The sequence below is a fragment of the Macrobrachium nipponense genome, chromosome 40 (assembly GCF_015104395.2).
Source record: "Macrobrachium nipponense isolate FS-2020 chromosome 40, ASM1510439v2, whole genome shotgun sequence".
NCBI lineage: Eukaryota > Metazoa > Arthropoda > Malacostraca > Decapoda > Palaemonidae > Macrobrachium > Macrobrachium nipponense.
This window is the reverse complement of record NC_061101.1, coordinates 29676506-29691455: the sequence shown is the minus strand read 5'-3', so window position 1 is coordinate 29691455 and position 14950 is coordinate 29676506. Positions and strand designations below refer to the sequence as shown.

Below are 14950 nucleotides of genomic sequence, written 5' to 3'. Positions count from 1 at the left end.
TTCCGAATATGACAGAAATTTAAACACTTACGACACACGCAGTGGGAGTCAGGTGGTTAGTACCCATTCCCGCCGCTGGGAGGCGGGTATCGGGAATCATTCCCATTTTCTATTCATAATTTTTATTTCCACTGTCTCCTGAGGGGAGGTGGGTGGGTACTTGATTATATATATCTGCCAGGTAAGTATGAACAAACTTAATTGTATCATTACAATATCATTTTGTTCATGAAACTTACCGTCGATATATATATAGCTGAATCCCACCTTTGGTGGTGGGAGTAGACAGAATAGAGATTTAGGAAAACATATATATGCAGATAATTGATATCTTGATTCCTTACCTGTTAGCATAGCTGACTTCGTGGTTACTGCCGCATAAGTCTGCTTGTGCTACTAGAGTTGCCAGCAAGGTAGAGACCTATAAAGCTGGTGCACTCCAGATGATCTGTCAAACAGGGGCAGACCACGACGTGACTAGAACCATTGACCATACAAATGAGGGCAACGAAGTAAAACCAAACCACCTGGCGTAGCCTACCAAAAGTATCCCACATAGACTAAGCTAATGGAAGGGAGATCCGCCGCAGGCGGTCAACCCCACAACCATAACACAAGTTAAAAACTCCCCTAAACCATTAAAGGATAGGATGAGCGCTACCTCCTGCCCCCCAAAACAGTGTCTGCAGCGACGTATGGTCCGAGCGAGTAACAATTTTCGTATGTTGCTTTCACCTCCCGCAGGTAGTGTGAAGCGAACACCGAATTGCTTCGCCAATAAGTGGCGCCTAAAATATCTTTGATTGCCATATTTTTGTGAAAAGCCACCGAAGTAGCAATAGCCCTCAACTCGTGGGCTTTCACTTTCAGAAGCTCCATGTCACTTTCACTACACTTTCATGGGCTTCCTTAACCGTACTTCTTAAGAAGAACGCCAGTGCATTCTTCGACATCGGAAGATCTGGTTTTTTCACAGAGCACCACAAGTTCTCCGAAGAACCTCTGCATGCTCTGGTTCTCTGCAAATAAAACTTGAGAGCCCTGACAGGACACAGGACTCTCTCAGCTTCAGGTCCCACTAGCTCCGACAACCCTTTGATCTCGAACGTCCTCGGCCAAGGGTTGGAAGGCTTTCGTTCTTTGCTAAGAACGTAGGACTTAAGGAACAAACTGCACTATGATCCTTGAACCCAATATGCTTGCTTATGACTTGAATTTCGCTAACCCTCTTCGCCGTCGCCAGAGCGGTTAGGAAAATGGTCTCTTAGTAAGATTCCTAAGCGAGGCTAAATGGAGCGGTTCAAATTGACTCGACATGAGAAACTTAAGTACCACGTCTAAGTTCCACGATGGTGCTTTCGGTTGGAGAACTTTCACAGTCTCAAATGATCTAATGAGATCATGAATGTCTCTATCATTCGCTAAGTCGAGTCCTCTATGCCTGAAGACCACAGAAAGCACGCTTCTGTAGCCTTTAATCGTGGGAACGCCTAGTTTCGCTTCTTTCCTAAGGTGAAGAAGGAAATCTGCTATCTGGCTCACAGAGGTTGAGGTGGAGGAAATGCCCTTCCTTCTGCACCAACTTCTAAAGACAGCCCACTTTGATTGGTAAACTGCGATTGAGGAGGGCCTCCTTGCGGTGGCAATCGCCGTTGCCACAGGTCTTGAAAAACCCCTCGCTCTGGCCAACTTCTTGATAGTCTGAACGCAGTCAGACTCAGAGCGGGGAGGTTTTTGTGGTACCTCTCGAAGTGGGGCTGTCTGAGTAGATCTTTCCTTAGGGGCAGAGTCCCTTGGAAAGTCTACTAGGAAGGACATCACCTCCGTGAACCAGTCGACCGCTGGCCAGAAGGGGGCGATGAGGGTCATTCTCGCTCCTTCTGATGCAGCGAACTTCCTCATTACTTCCCCGAGGATTTTGAATGGGGGAGCGTAAATGTCTAGTCCCGACCAATTCCACAGTAGGGCGTCTACTGCCACTGCTCCCGGGTCCAGAACTGGGGAGCAATACAGCGGAAGTCTCTTCATTCGGGAAGTTGCGAAAACGTCCACATGAGGACGTCCCCACAGCTTCCATAGCGCCTGGCATACTTCCTGATGAAGGGTCCATTCCGTCGGCAGAAGCTGTCCTTGCCGACTGAGAAGGTCCGCTCGCACGTTTTCCACGCCTGACACAAATCTTGTCAGAATCGTGACGTTTTGCGACTTCGCCCAAATCAGGATATTCTTCGCGATGGCAAACAGAGAAGGAGAGTGAGTTCCCCCCAGTTTCCTGAGGTATGCCAAGGCTGTGGTGTTGTTGTCCGAGTTTATCTGAACCCACTTTGTTGGAGACTTCCTCTTGGAAGAACCTTAGAGCAAGGTAAACCGCTGAAAGTTCTTTTAGATTGATGTGCCAGGACACCTGTTCCCTTCTCCAGGTGCCTGACACTTCTCTCCCTCCCAGTGTTGCTCCCCAACCCGTGGAGGACGCGTCGGAGAACAACACTAGGTCGGGGTTCCGAAGCTTGAGCAAAAGTCCTTCCGCAAGCTTCTTTGGATCCAACCACCATTTGAGGTGCTTTTTCACTTCTTCCGTCAAAAACAAGACCTCTTCTAGATCCTGTTTGCGTGACCAATTGCTTGAGAGGAAGAACTGAAGTGGTCGGAGGTGCAACCTTCCCAGAGAAACAAACTTCTCCAGTGAGGAAATTGGTCCCCAGCTGACTCATCATTCCCTCACCGAGCATGTTTCCTTCCCTAGAAAGGCTGACACTTTGTCCAGGCATTGAAGTTGTCGCCCCTGGGACGGAAAAGCCCGAAAAGCCACTGAGTCCATCTGAATCCCCATATAGACTAAGGTGGATTGAGAAGGAGTCAGATGCGACTTTTCGAGATTCACCAGAAGTCCCAGGGACCTCGCTAACGACAGAGTCGTGTGAAGGTCCTTCAGACACCGGTCTTGCGATGAGGCTCGAATAAGCCAGTCGTCTAGGTAGAGAGAGATCCTTATTTCCGCAAGATGGAGCCACCTCGCAACGTTCTTCATAAGAAACGGTGAACACCATCGGCGCCGTGCTGAGACCGAAGCAGAGTGCCCTGAATTGGAAAACCTTCCCTTTCAGGACAAACCGCAGGTATTTCCTTGATCGGGGATGGATGGGGACGTGAAAGTATGCGTCCTGAAGGTCTAAAGAGACCATCCAATCCCCCGGTCTTAAGGCTGCAAGCACGGATTGAGGTGTCTCCATCTAGAACTTCTGCTTGGTAACGAAGCGATTTACTGCTGACATCCAGAACGGCGGCCGCCATCCCCCTGACTGCTTCGGCACTAGGAACAGACGGTTGTAAAACCCCGGAGAACTCCGGTCGAAGACCTGTTCCACCGCCTGCTTCTCGATCATTTGATCTAGTAGATCGTGAAGCACTTTCTGCTTTTCTCCCTGATACGAAGGAGACAAATCCTTTGGTGTCGAAGACAGCGGGGGTAACATCAGGAAAGGAATTCTGTACCCCTTCTTGACGATGTCCAGAGACCAAGCGTCGGCACCTCTCTCTTCCCAAGCTTTCGCGAAATGTAGAAGTCTGGCTCCTACCGGTGGCTGAAGGACTTCCCTCTCACTTCTTGCTCTTGGAAGAGCGGGAGTCTTGCCTCTGAAAGAGCCTCTTCCTCGAGGGCTGGCTTCGAGGAAGAAGCAGATCGAAAGGGCTTCGATTTCTTCAAAGCAGAGGACCCAGAAGACGAAGTAGTAGTAGGCTTCCTAGAAGACTGTGCCAGAAGGTCTTGGGTTGCTTTCTCCTGGAGACTGGCAGCTATGTCCTTTACCATAGACTGGGGGAAGAGATGTTCTGAGAAAGGAGCGAAAAGAAGATCCGCTTTTTGCGCTGGTGAGACCGACTTTGCAGTAAAATTGCAAAAAAGTGCTCTCTTCTTAAGCAGTCCCGTGCTGAAATGAGCAGCCAATTCCTCAGAACCATCCCTGACGGCCTTGTCCATGCAAGACATCCTTGAGACAGCTCCCCCAGACTGATGGAATCAGAACTCCTGGACCTGCATCCAATACTCCTAGGCACCAGTCAAGAAAATTAAAGACCTCTAGTGTCCTGAAGAGGCCTTTAAGGTGAAAGTCTAACTCACTATGCGCTCGACCGCAACAGGTGTACACCTGGCGTCCACTGGCGCAGCGCTGAGCGGTCCACTGTGCGCGCGCCGAGCGTCCACTAAAACGCGCTGAGCGTCCACTGGCGCTCGCTTACCTTGCACCGAATCACGCTCGGCGTCCACTAAAGCGCGCTTGACTTTCACAGAAGCGCGCTCGGCATCTAAAGAAACGCGCTTCTTATCAACAAGTTTCGTAGCAGCGGAAACAACCGCTTCACGAGAGCGAGAAACGAATTTCTCGCCTCCTCTAGAAAGTTGCTGGGGAGCAGAACGAACTCTAGAGGGAGACTCAAACGGAGAGAGAGACGAGCGAGGAGAGGGAGAGGGAGAACGCCTCGACCTCTTCACAGGAAGATTGTCATCCTTCTTACGGCGACGTGGAACAGTCTCTCTCGAAGAAAAAACATCTCGAAGTTGCTGCTGAAGAGACTGGAGAATCTTGCTTGTAGGTGAAGCCTCCTTTTCTGGGGAGGGGCTGATCCTGTGAGCAGGCGAGTGGCGAGGGGACGCCTTCTTCCTACTCCCAGGAACCGCCACTTCACGCACCTTAGAGCGACTGCGGTGCTCGAAAGAAACATCTAGGAAAGACTCCGCCTCCGAATAATCCTTACGCTTCTTCTGCGGAGGAAAAGCAGCAAACGCACTATCAGGCGACGAGCAAAGTTCCGGAGAACAACTTGGACGTGAAGCGTCCCGAACGCGAGCCGTCCTTTTCAGCGGACGTGATGCGGTATGAGAGCTCCACCCCTTGCGGGGAGGAAGCTTCAGAAGAAGAAAAGCACTCCTTGAGAAGACGTGCACGCGCACGCTCCTTGGCAGTCTGGGTAGGTTCGTCAGAAGCTGCCGAAGGCACGCCAGATCGGTGGGGGTTCCTCGTAACCCTCCTTCGACTTTCGACATGCTCTCTCCCCGTAATCTGGGAGTCAAGCAGAGGTCTAGGTCTAGAGGCGGAATGAGGCCGATCTGACGCACCCTCCACTACACAAGGGGCACTTTCACTGCACTTCTCTTCACTTTTGCTCTCCAGAGCTAACACTTTTGATTCTAAGTTACGAATCGATTCAAGAATTAGCGATAAAGTATTACCTTCTACCGACACTGTTTCAGGGGCCGGAGGCAACACTACAGGGGTAGGAGCATAATCTACAGAAGGAGGGTTAGCAGGAGAATCATTAAAATCTTGCCTACCTGAAACACTCCTGGAGGAAGACCTCCTTAACCTATCTCGCTCAAGTTTCTTAAGATAGGTTTCATACGCCTTCCATTCCGACTCTGTTAATCTTTCACACTCCTTACGACGACTTTCAAACGTACATTCATTCCCCCTGCAAACTTTACAAACAGAATGTGGGGCTACTGAAGCTTTCAGTAGCCTACCTCTACATTCGGACATAGAACAAAATCTAGCGCTAGCAGAACTAGACCCTGACATCTTGATCAAAGAAAAATCAATACCAAATTCAAATCAATCCAAAGTCAATGTGTGCCAAGCCACCGATCCAATTCAGTACCAAAGAAAAAACCAAAAGGGATACTCAAGTAGCTAGTAAGTTTCCAAAATCTGGACGGAGGTGCTGCAAACAGGTGTTTTCAGCACCGGCGACAGAAAAATTATGAATAGAAAATGGGAATGATTCCTGATACCCGCCTCCCAGCGGCGGGAATGGGTACTAACCACCTGACTCCCACTGCGTGTGTCATAAGTGTTTAAATTTCTGTCGGATTCGGAAAAATACAGCTATATATATCTGAAGGTAAGTTTCATGAACAAATCAAATGTACAACATCTATAAGACAAGAAAATTACAGTACAGTGCTTTACTCTTTCGTTTAAATTCCTCATCTTCTAACATGGAGCATTTCGATACATTGCCTTATACAGCAATAAGACAGTGAGTATAATTCTTTGTAAAATCCCATGAGGCATCTAACCTTGCTATAACCTCTTGAAGATAATCTTGGTGATACAGAGGTGATGAATCTACAACACTTGTTCCAGCTCCGTAAAAATGTTGATGTCATGTTCAATATTTATGGTGAACGCAGCTAACCTGCAAAAAAGAACAAAACATTTACCATATAATAAATACAATCTTGTAAAGGATCAAGAGAAAATGCATGCCTTCTAAGCTGTGTACCTCACAACCTCAAGGTAAGGTATGTATATGCAATGTGCAATACTAAGGGGGAGGCAAGGTCAGACTACTTGTTAGTTATTGTCAATTACATATAAAAAATTGGGTCGAGATGAATTTGTTTTGATTTATAGTGCTTTAGTGAGGTTATGGTATGGGGGTTCTGGGGGGCAAAACCCCTATCCAGGCAAGGACCTAGCACCCCTGGTTAGGTTTGGTTATGTCTGATGACTCTGCAGAAGAGCTCTGCATAGAGATATTTATTAATGAAATATTTTTACTGAACCCTATAGAATAGGGTGTTAATAATGTAATATGCTAGTGAAATAATTTGAGAAATTTATCAAGATAATTTGAGAAATTTTCTGTCTTATGTTTGTTACCAACAATTCCCAAAAATGTCATATTTATATAATTCTCTCAGGGATGAAAAAAAAGGAAAGTAAATTTTTCAAATTATCTGTGTAAGTTCCTCATACTATCTCACCTGTCTGTATTATATACACCCTTTTCTATATAATTCAGTAAAAAATTTTTTTTATAATACAATACCTAATTTGGTAAACATGAGCATGTGTGAGGATGATGAAATTAGGCATGGAATTTAGCGATACACCCAAAATAATCCAGGAGCAAGAAGGACACAGCTGAAACATAGGTGCCATGACTGGAAACTAAGCCAGACTTTTCAAGGAATACCAATCACATTTCGGTATTTTATCATGGGCCCACAGTTCCAAAAGAGGTATTCCTGATACATAGTAATCGATGCTTATTCATACTGCAATTGCACAAATTAACCTCAAACAGGAGCTCCACTTCTGTGACAGTGTTAACACAAATAAACAACTTAACAAAGTTTCAAGAGCTGCCTACTTTATTGTCAATTTTCTCAGTAATTATTACAATTGCTCAAATTATCTCACTTGAACTGCATTACATTGCTGTCAGAAGACTTTATCAATAAACAATATATCCTTGCAGTTCGTTTGCAGAATTACTGATCTAACCTAGTAGCCTACGACTTCTAGCCTATGGAACTCAAGCGTAAGTTAGATCAGTTTTAAACTAGGTAAGGGCCATCACCCTAGGTTAGGTTTCACTTTGATTTTCAAGGTGCTCAATGTCAGAATAAATGGGAGGTCTTTGGCTCCTATCCTTGCAAGAACCGGGTACCCTTGGTTAAGGGTACATCCCTATGACAGTCCTTGCAACATCATCAAGCTTAGATATGTCTTTTTGGGCTATGTACATAGCCTATATAGGCTATACCTAGCCCAACAAAACATTTGTAAGCTTGTTGATAAGCCTGAATGAGGTATGGTATCTTAGCAATTGACTGTGATTTTGGAATTGGTAAAACTTTACTTTAGCTAGATGCACAGGCTGATTCCCACCAGATGCCAACCGGGACAGGTTACCGCCTTTCTGGGGGGACCCCCATTCAACCCCCCAGCCAGGTCAAGGCAAATCACCCTAAGTCAGGTTAAATGGGTAAGATCTGGTTAGGCCAGACCTGGCATTATATAGTAAAAGGTTAGGCTATGACCATTTATGAGGTTAGTACTACTAGGCTATGTCCATTTATGTCTGAGGAAACCTGTATCAGATGACGACTGGCGGGAATCAGGCCATGTAACTTAAGTAAAGTTTTACCTGGAATTTCCTACCATTCTGCCTGCTGCACTAGGCTACACTCCTTTTTAGCCTATGTGTGTGTTCCCTAACCAAATACAAAACTCGACTTTACACTGCCGGCTCAAATTGGATTCAGGGGAAGGGATACCCAAAACAGAGTGGTTTGCACTTTGAATAGGTAATGTTCAGAAACAATAGCCTTATCATGTATGATTAGGTACCAGTCAGAAAATAGGCCTTAGTATGGGTACCTAGGTAGTAGGTACCTACTAGTACATGTATCATTGCTAAGCTATGTGGTTAAGAATTAAAGTACCAAGTACCTATTACCCAACCCTGCTGCGCTAGCCTACCAGCCTACCAAGCTAACAAACATTTACTTCTGACATAAAAATGCTAGTAAATCATCTCGATTGCTTTAAATAATCGGCCAGATACTGTAGCTAAGGGAGACCAGGAGAATTTCTACTGTCAACAGAATTGCATTCCAATCATGACTTGGGCTTAGGCTTAGACTAAACCACAATCATCGTCACAAAAGCGATTAAAGTTTTCTATAACATTTCTGGATTTGGTGATTTACCTTATAGGCTACACGCAAAATTACTATATGGGTAGATTCAAACCTTAGTCCAATAATACACACTCATACCGACAAATTACCCATTACTTTCAGCTAAACGCTTAGTTACACATTGAAACACATTGAATGTGGTAACAAAACCATGTAGTAAACATGGCGTTCGAAATCATTCTATCTTACACATTTATAAAAACCAATACTTCAATCTTGTTATATCATGATTTATATACAAAAGCAAAATATTTCATAACATAAAATTCTTGTTTCACAATTACTTACATTTACCTATATACTGATAAAAGCAATCGAGTCAAAAACTATGCCCGAGACACCAGCAACCAACACGAACACAACCAATTCACAACTACGTACTTGAGTATTGTTAAGCGAACTTCGCACTATCAATCACTCTTGAGTGTCATTCACAGGTCTGACAGTATTTGAAGACGGTCAATCCTGAGAACATCCGATCACTGTGGTATGTCACTCCTTTCTTCAGTCAACTCATGCAATGGCGACTGGCCGGTGATGGGATGACTGGATGCATTTAGAGATGATTCTTCGAAATAAAAATAATTGTTAAATTTATGTTAATCTTTAAATTTATACAAATCTTTACATGACCCAAATTTTTTGTGTATGAAAACTTATGTGAACGAATCACTTCGATCGAGGAAATTACCACCAATTGTAAAGTCGCGGCGAAATTGCGGATGTGGAAGGAACATTATATTGTCTTCCTGCATGCATCTTTTTCCCAATCTACTTAGTGTATTTTATATTACATTTTAAATTTGGTAATTCAATGTGAATTAGAAACAGGTCTACAATGAAAACAAACGTATGTAAGCCTTTTATCACTAAAAATGTAGAAAGAAGAAGATTTGTTTACTTTCGAGGCTTAACTTAGCCAATTCGTAACATATCTGACAGCATTTTACTGGTACTGCACAGGATAACCAATCTGCATACAGTAGCTAGTATCTTAAGTAACTGCACCATATATTTAGAAAGACTTAAGAGGTAACTTGGGTACCTGCATATTTCTGCGGAAGACCTACGAATTAGCATATCTTACCAAAGATTTTGGCGATGTTAGACTTAGGAAAGACAAATGTTTAAAGGCCTACTAGGTAGTACCTAGGTAATGTAGCCGTGCAATCTCAAACTGGCGTGGCATAGTATGACTTAGCCTAACTATAGTTATTTTTTTATGCGGATCTGACGCATTTGATATTCATTACCTAATTCAGTTCTTAAGTAATCCTTTACAATCCCCACTTCTACATACCTACTAGAGTACCTACTACAAGGTACCTACCTAGATATATATACCTACTAGGCTACTACTATATACTATAGTCCATTCACTTAAGGTAGATTCTTGTGCCTACGAGACGTTTGTTTGGCGGCCTCTGATTGGCTGGTACTGGGAGGTAGGCCGCTCGCTCAGTCTCATTATTTTCGTCTGCTGCTTAGAAAACTATCAATATGTTTATATTTCTTCAATAATCTCACGCTTTGCTCAAGCTAGTTAAGTTTTGGTCATGCCAAAGGATTCGGTATTGTACAACTAGGGTAAAAAACCGCATGGTACAGGGGTGGACCATGTACGATCAATGTGTACAACCCCAAGAAAAGTACATTATAACGCGTCCTGACACCGGAGTAGAGGTCTTTAGCTCCGTTTCTCACCAACAACAAGTCGCGTCTGATGCCCATCTCCGATGTCAGGACGCGTTATAATGTACTTTATTTGGGGTTGTACACATTGATCGTACATGGTTCACCCCTGTATCATGCGGTTTTTTACCCTAAGTCATCTTTTTCTGAAATTAATAAGATAAAACACAAAGGAATTACAACGAGTAAAAGTAGAGAGAGAAGTATTTGATTCTTTATACATGTTTTTACTTATCATCGGATTTTCCATCATTAACACGATCAAGATGATATAAAACTTGTATTTTCATACAATAAAATCACCCTGAATACGCTGGTGCTTTCAGATTTTGGATGCATGAGGTATGCGAAGAGAAAATTGAGAATATGTTGTATTATGTTGCATCCGTAAATGATTCAAGTTGACGGTATTGCCGAGAGAATATGATCTGCAAGGCGTCGTTGCGTTGGTCGTCTCAGCGAGAGATTTGAATTGCCAATTAGCGATATAAGAGGTTGCAGTTTCGACAATATTTACCATGATACATCATTACATTTTTTTTCTTTATTTAAATACACAGAATTCCCATTACGACTGCCGAACATTTTCAGTCCAATATCATACAGTATGTCTGGACATATCTGATAAGGAAAATAATAATAATCAGATGGATGCATCTGGTAACGTTAGCCAGCAAAGAAGTTGAACTCTGTGAACAGACTTCGCACTCTTCAACTCGGCCTAAGCTTTAATCAGGTTGCTTCAGAATATTGTTTTTAATTTTATTATATGAATATATTTTCAAGCGAAAGAGATATCAGAGACTTATTTGAGTGATATGAAATAATAATCTCAGTGAAGTAATAAACAACAAAGAATTAAGGAAGATTGACTTCCTTTCAGGCTGAGTCAAGTACGGATGTAACATAATAAGACATATTCTTAATTTTCTCTTCACTTATTACACGCACCTAAAATCTGAAGGCACCAGCGTATTCAGGGTGATTGTATTGTATGGAAACACAAGTTTTATTTTATCTTGATGACATGAATTATTAAAAATCCAATGATAAATAAAAACAGGTATAAAGAATGAAATGTTTCCTCTTCACTTTTACTCGTTGTAATTCCTTTGTGTTTTATCGTATTGGTTTCAGGAAAAGATGACATAGTTGTACAATTACGTAATACCAAATCCTTTGGTATGACCAAAACTTACCTATCTTTAGCAAAGCGTGAGATTATTGAAGAAATATAAACATATAAGCCGAAGACGAAAATAATGAGACTGAGCGAGCGGCTTACCTCCCAGTACCAGCCAATCAGAGGCCGCCAAACAAACGTCTCGTAGGCACAAGAATCTACCTTAAGTGAATGGACTTTAGGTAGGTACCTAGTACTACTAGGTAGTAGGTACCTAAAGGCTAGTAGGTACCTAGCTAGTACTGAAGAGGTTAAACCCTAATGCGAAGCCATAGCCTAACGAACGGTTACCTATGTTACTTAAGGTACCTACCTATAACCTGATATCCTAAGTTAGGTTAGTAACTCTGGTTTCCATACATCCATGTGTTTAAATTAGGTTCAGTTTTGTTCCTTTATATTTCCAAAAGTAGTGGTTAGCCTAAGCAAGAATTTTGATAGGAATGTTTATGTAATCCATCAGAACTACAATAGCAACTTAAGAAAACTATATTACCCGACCTACTAGTTTCAGAATGAACGGTAAAATATAAATGCTTAGTAAGTAGCTTACTAGCTAGGCTATACCTACCAGTTAGGTTAGAAAGCTATCTTAAGCTAATGAGTGGAGCAAAGATAGGCCTAGTCAATACAGTATTACAGTAAGTTAAATATTATTACCAAATAGGCCTGTTTTCCTGTCTGCTTAGCTTACCTTATATTTTATGCATTTTTAAGCACCAAGCCAATAGTTGGGGCAAACCTATCATTTTTGTATTTCCTCTGTCCAAATACTTGACAACTATTGATGCAGTTAAAAATCAAGGTTCGTTCCTGCAATAGTATAAACCATTGCCTTTTACATGGTATTATTTCTGGTGTGAGCTGGGAATGGTTGCTGAACATTGGTACTAAGGTGGTTGATTGGTGGTACATAAGAGAGTAGTGGGGTATCACCATCTCACCTGTCAATAGAAGAATTGGGAACCAACAGCATGGGAAATCAGGACCCATTTTACTGTCAAAAGAGTACTTGGAGAGGTAAGGATATGAATATGCTCACAATAATCCAAGTTCCTGGCCCAATGAGAAACTTGAATTCCTGATGAGTCTGTCTTAATCCTACACTATGGCAGTAAAGTACCAGTGGCTCTTATGTGAAAGTGATCCCGCTCAAGACTCGTCAAAGTTACCGGGTACTGGTCACACACGGGACATAACGATAGCCTCTTGAGTGCAAGACTGCACTTGGTAGTGAATTGTGAGCCTGCAAAAACTTGGAACTGGAAGGGAAGGCATTGCTAACAAGAGTGCAAGTGAAGACTGGCAGAAGCAGGCTGTCATGCAGTAGAACTGAAGCCACTACAACTCTGATATGGTAACATTAGAGGCAACCTTAAAAGGCTACTGTAGAGAAAATACCAACCTCCATATAAGGTAGAGAAAATATGTACCTCCATATAAGGCCAAGACTACCCATAGCGCCTCCTTCTGGTATACAATTGTGACTGATCATTAGTCCAAAATATTCATATACTGCAAGTTATTTCTTGTGAACAAACCTGTCCTTTAAAAAAATTCACATTTTTAGTGTGGATCTTGCTCAATACTAGAGATGAAACTATTCCATTGTTTACCAGCAGTTCCACTGCATCTTCTTAGAGTCAGTTTGAATGAATATGTATTGATGACCTATGGTAAGGTAAATTACATCAAGGGAATTACTTGCCAGAATTAATGAGAAAATCATGACAGAAATGTTGAAAAATTACTAGTAATTTTACCAGGCTGTGATATAAAGAGACATTTTAGTAGATACAAGGTTAGTAAGACATTAAATGAGTAAAGCATTGCTTGATAAAGTAGTATATATGCTAACAAAACTTTATGAAAATATTCAAAGCCAAGAAAATAAACAGCCTAGCATTTCTACTTAAGGGTATCTAATAAGTAAAGATGAACAGAGCAGATGCTTAAAAAGGAGAGGAATGACATACATTGACAGCTTCATAATAAGTAAAGATTTCCATATCAAACACTCATAACTTTTATTTTAACATACTTTTAATAAGAAAAAGGATAAAAAGCCATCCCATCACTAGAGTGAAAGTAAAGATTACAAGGAGTGAATTGTTTAATGCCAAAGTGAATTCAGAAGTGAGAAAGTCATACATTTAAAATTTTGGGAGCAAACAAAATAGGTATGCACGAGTTGACAGACACACTTGGATGATTTAACCACCATTTAATACACTTTGGAGCCTCAATGTGCAGACAGGATGGTAGTTCGTCTGCTTTCTAGTGAGTTTGAAAAATGAGCCACACACATTTAAGACTATTGTAAGGTAATGAGTGGTACAAAACAAAGCACATTATGCAAGCAAAGGAATAGAAGATTTGTAATTTTCTTAAGGTGTCCTTTTCTTCTTTTCATATAGCTATGAACTGCCTTGAAAGATTTTATCACTGCTGTAATGATTTATTAAAATTTTCCTGTATTTTTCCAGGACAGGTGATGAGTTACCTTTCTGGCTGTATCAAAGATGCTGCTAAATTGCTGGAACAAAAATTGCTTTCACCTGTGGAACTATGCAGAGCAGCTGTACATCGACAAGAAACCATTTCCAGATTAAATGCCTATGTTCCTACAATCCTTTCAAAAAATGGAAAGACAGCGGCAATGTCTTCTTTGAAAAGGTCCGTTACACTGTTTTTATATCCTTATGATTATAATACTACACCTAATGTAAAATTTTATACAATTTTGTTTTACTAATTGTTTGGAGGTTGATCTGTGATTTTTAGGAATTTGCTGTTATATTTTTCAGATATGAAAAAGGAAAAGCATTAGGTCCCTTAGATGGTATTCCAGTAGCCTTGAAGGACAACTTCAGCACTGCTGGTATTCACACAACCTGTGGATCACGAATGTTACAATATTATGTTCCCATATATTCTGCAACTGTTGTGAAAAGATTAGAAGCTGCTGGTGCGGTTTTTATCGGCAAAACAAATCTGGACGAATTTGCCATGGGTTGTGGGACTGTTGATTCTATGTTTGGCCCATCAAGAAATATTTATCGTTCAGGAATTGGATACAGTTTCCAAGATTTTGATGGGTGAGTTACTGTAAATAATGATGGGTTAGATGTTATCTATTATAGAGATGTCTGATAAATAGGTGTCTGATAAATAGGTACAGTAATAATAAATTCACATACATAAACATATTACAGTTCTAAGAAGTAGTTTAAGCGAAACCCAGCAGTTTAAACGTGCCTGATCCTGCAGTCAGTAGCATCTCAGATACTTGAAAAAACAAGATCTTTTGCTAGGACAGGTGCCCTCTGGACAGCACCTCTTTTGTATCTGCCAAGCAATTTATAACGTGCTGCATTTGTTCCTGACAGCTGTCAATTTTGTGTTCTTATATTTTCATATTTTCATACATTCAACTTACCTGTCAGATATATACATAGCTATAGACTACCGTCGTTTCCCGACAGAATTTCAAATTTCGCGGCACTCGCTACAGGTAGGTCAGGTGATCTACCGCCCTGCTCTGGGTGGCAGGGCTAGGAACTATTCCCGTTTTCTAATCATATTCT

At 41.9% G+C, this 14950-nt stretch overlaps 2 protein-coding genes across 11 annotated transcripts in view; one reads left to right on the top strand and one right to left on the bottom strand.

The window, feature by feature from the left end:
• Nucleotides 1-9038, bottom strand: part of LOC135212048 (ATP synthase subunit s, mitochondrial-like) — a 65997-nt gene extending 56959 nt beyond the window's left edge. Inside the window, exons 1-2 of one of the 10 annotated variants that reach the window (XM_064245374.1) lie at nucleotides 8870-9038; nucleotides 6074-6192 (exon numbers count right to left, since the gene is read on the bottom strand). In XM_064245374.1, coding sequence (XP_064101444.1) covers nucleotides 6074-6163 — 90 coding nt within the window. In that variant the 5' untranslated portion in view covers nucleotides 6164-6192; nucleotides 8870-9038. Of the gene's footprint in view, nucleotides 1-6073; nucleotides 6193-6828; nucleotides 7023-7946; nucleotides 8117-8237; nucleotides 8261-8294; nucleotides 8316-8497; nucleotides 8667-8776 lie in introns of those variants that run through there. The other 9 variants (XM_064245366.1, XM_064245365.1, XM_064245368.1 and 6 more) reach the window with 9 other exon arrangements.
• A 275-nt stretch (nucleotides 9039-9313) lies between these two features.
• The window catches only part of LOC135212047 (glutamyl-tRNA(Gln) amidotransferase subunit A, mitochondrial-like), a gene marked incomplete in the record, with an annotated part of 108139 nt that continues 102502 nt past the window's right edge, over nucleotides 9314-14950 (top strand). The window contains 3 exon segments of the mRNA XM_064245364.1: nucleotides 9314-9338; nucleotides 13850-14039; nucleotides 14171-14460. Of these exon segments, the coding sequence (XP_064101434.1) occupies nucleotides 13858-14039; nucleotides 14171-14460 (472 nt within the window).